General features: G+C 33.9%; 1 protein-coding gene across 1 annotated transcript in view; it reads left to right on the top strand.

Annotated features, from left to right (window-relative positions):
• The window catches only part of LOC137656494 (circumsporozoite protein-like), a 10,340-nt gene continuing 8,202 nt past the window's right edge, over positions 1–2,138 (top strand). Inside the window, exon 1 of the mRNA XM_068390669.1 lies at positions 1–178. Coding sequence (XP_068246770.1) covers positions 1–178 — 178 coding nt within the window. The remainder of the gene's footprint in view (positions 179–2,138) is intronic.

The following is a 2,138-nucleotide window of genomic DNA, read 5'->3' on the forward strand; positions in this document are numbered from 1 at the left end:
ATGAGGGAGTTTCACAAAAACCTAGATGATTTGTTGGGATTAAAGAAAAAATATGTCTTGCCTGATAATGTCTGTGAAGAGGAATTTGCTATACCCTTCAATGAAGAAATTTATAGAATTTTTAGAGGTTTCCCCCAAAATCACTTAGAAGGACAGTCAGTTATGCCAGTGAAGGAGAGTAAGAAGCTAATAAACTTTAAGGAAATAAATATGTGCGACTTGTTAAAGGTTATGAGAGAGATGAAGAATACATATTGTGGAAACGACCCTTTCCCAAACTGTTCCAATAAGTGAAGCTCCAAATAAGCAAGTTGTAAATAATATTTACCTGAATATAGTAAACCTAAATATATCACAATCCTGTTTTCCTAGCTGTAAAAAAACTGCGTTGATCAAACCAATATACAAAGGAAAAGGTGATGTAAACGAACTAAATTCATATAGGCCCATTTCAAATTTATCCTACATGTCGAAGCTTATTGACAAAATCATAAGTGAGCAATTATGGGCGCATATTGATGAGTTAGAGGTATTCCCGGAAAATCAATCGGCCTACAGAGATAATCACTCTACAGAAACTAATAATGAATGATATGATAGGTCTTCTTGATGAAGGAAAGTGTGGAATCTTGATTATATTAGATCTTAGTGCTGCTTTCGATACTGTTGTGCACGAGTACTTACTTGACGACTTAAAATCGATTGGAGTGACCGAGGAAGCACTGGAATTTTTGTGAAGCTACTTAATGAACAGGAAGACTATTGTAGAAGTTTCTGGAAACCGATCCAGTGAGAGAATTCTTATGAAAGGTGTACCACAGGGTAGTGTTCTGGGCCCTATCTTGTTCAACATATATACTATCGAGCTATCATACATCTTGAAAAACAAAAAGTGGGCTTTAAACTATATGCAGATGATACTCAGTTCTACCTTTCAATTATTATTATTATTATTATTATTATTATTATTATTATTTTTACTTGCTAAGCTACCACCCTCGTTTGGAAAGCAGGATGCTATTAGCCTAGGGGTCCCAACAGGGAAAATAGCCCAGTGAGAAAAGGAAACTAGGAAAAATAAAATATTTTAAAAACAGTAACAACATTAGAATAGATATTCCCTAAATAAACTATAAAAACTTCAACAAAACAAGAGGAAGAGAAATTATATAGAATAGTGTGCCCGAGTGTACCCTCAAACAAGAGAGCTCTTCCGCAAGACGGTGGAAGACCATGGTACAGAGGCTATGGCACTACCCAAGACTAGAGAACAATTATTTAATTTTGGAGTGTCCTTCTCCTAGAGCAGCTGATTAACATAGCTAAAGAGTCTTTTCTACCCTTAACCAAGAGGAAAGTAGCCACTAAACAATTACAGTGCAGTACATAACCAATTGGGTAAAGAAGAATTGTTTGGTAATCTGAGTGTTGTCAGGGGTAAAGAGTATGCCAGACTATTCGGTGTATGTGTAGGCAAAGAGAAAGTGAACTGTAACCAGAGAGAAGGATTCAATGTAGTACTGTCTGGCCAGTCAAAGGACCCAATAACTCTCTAACTGGTGTCCCGGTCAACTTACTACCTATCAAAACTAAAACTAAATTACACTGTGGATACAAAAAATAGTTTATTAATAGTTTTGGTTAGTAATGATAACATATAAAAATTTAAGGTGTCAGCAAAGAGATTCAAAAAGTCTTCCAGTTAAATAATAGAGTAACTTCAAAACTTAATTGTATGGACCTTTAGGTTAACTTCATGTTTTCTCATTTATCTAAAAACAAAAAGAATATATGTTGATGAGTTAATCAAGAATATGAATTGTATTGGTATAGTATGTGATATCCGATGTTCGAAATGTAATATAGCTTATTTGGTTCAAACATTTAAAGCCATTTGTGTAAGAGCCAAACATCAAAGAAATGCTCACTCTTTTACTATATATTTGGTCAAGACCGGCCATAGAATTAACTACGCAAAATTTGACATAGTAATCCATATTAGTAACTTTACCAAGAGAGATATCCTGTTTATTTTCTTTATAAATGAAGACGAAATGGTGTTAAAATAGGAGAATGTAGCTCTACTTTAAACATTATAATCATTTATTATCAATAGATCTTTTGACACTGATGATTGG

Source organism: Palaemon carinicauda, chromosome 17, assembly GCF_036898095.1.
Source record: "Palaemon carinicauda isolate YSFRI2023 chromosome 17, ASM3689809v2, whole genome shotgun sequence".
NCBI classification, from domain to species: Eukaryota; Metazoa; Arthropoda; class Malacostraca; order Decapoda; family Palaemonidae; genus Palaemon; species Palaemon carinicauda.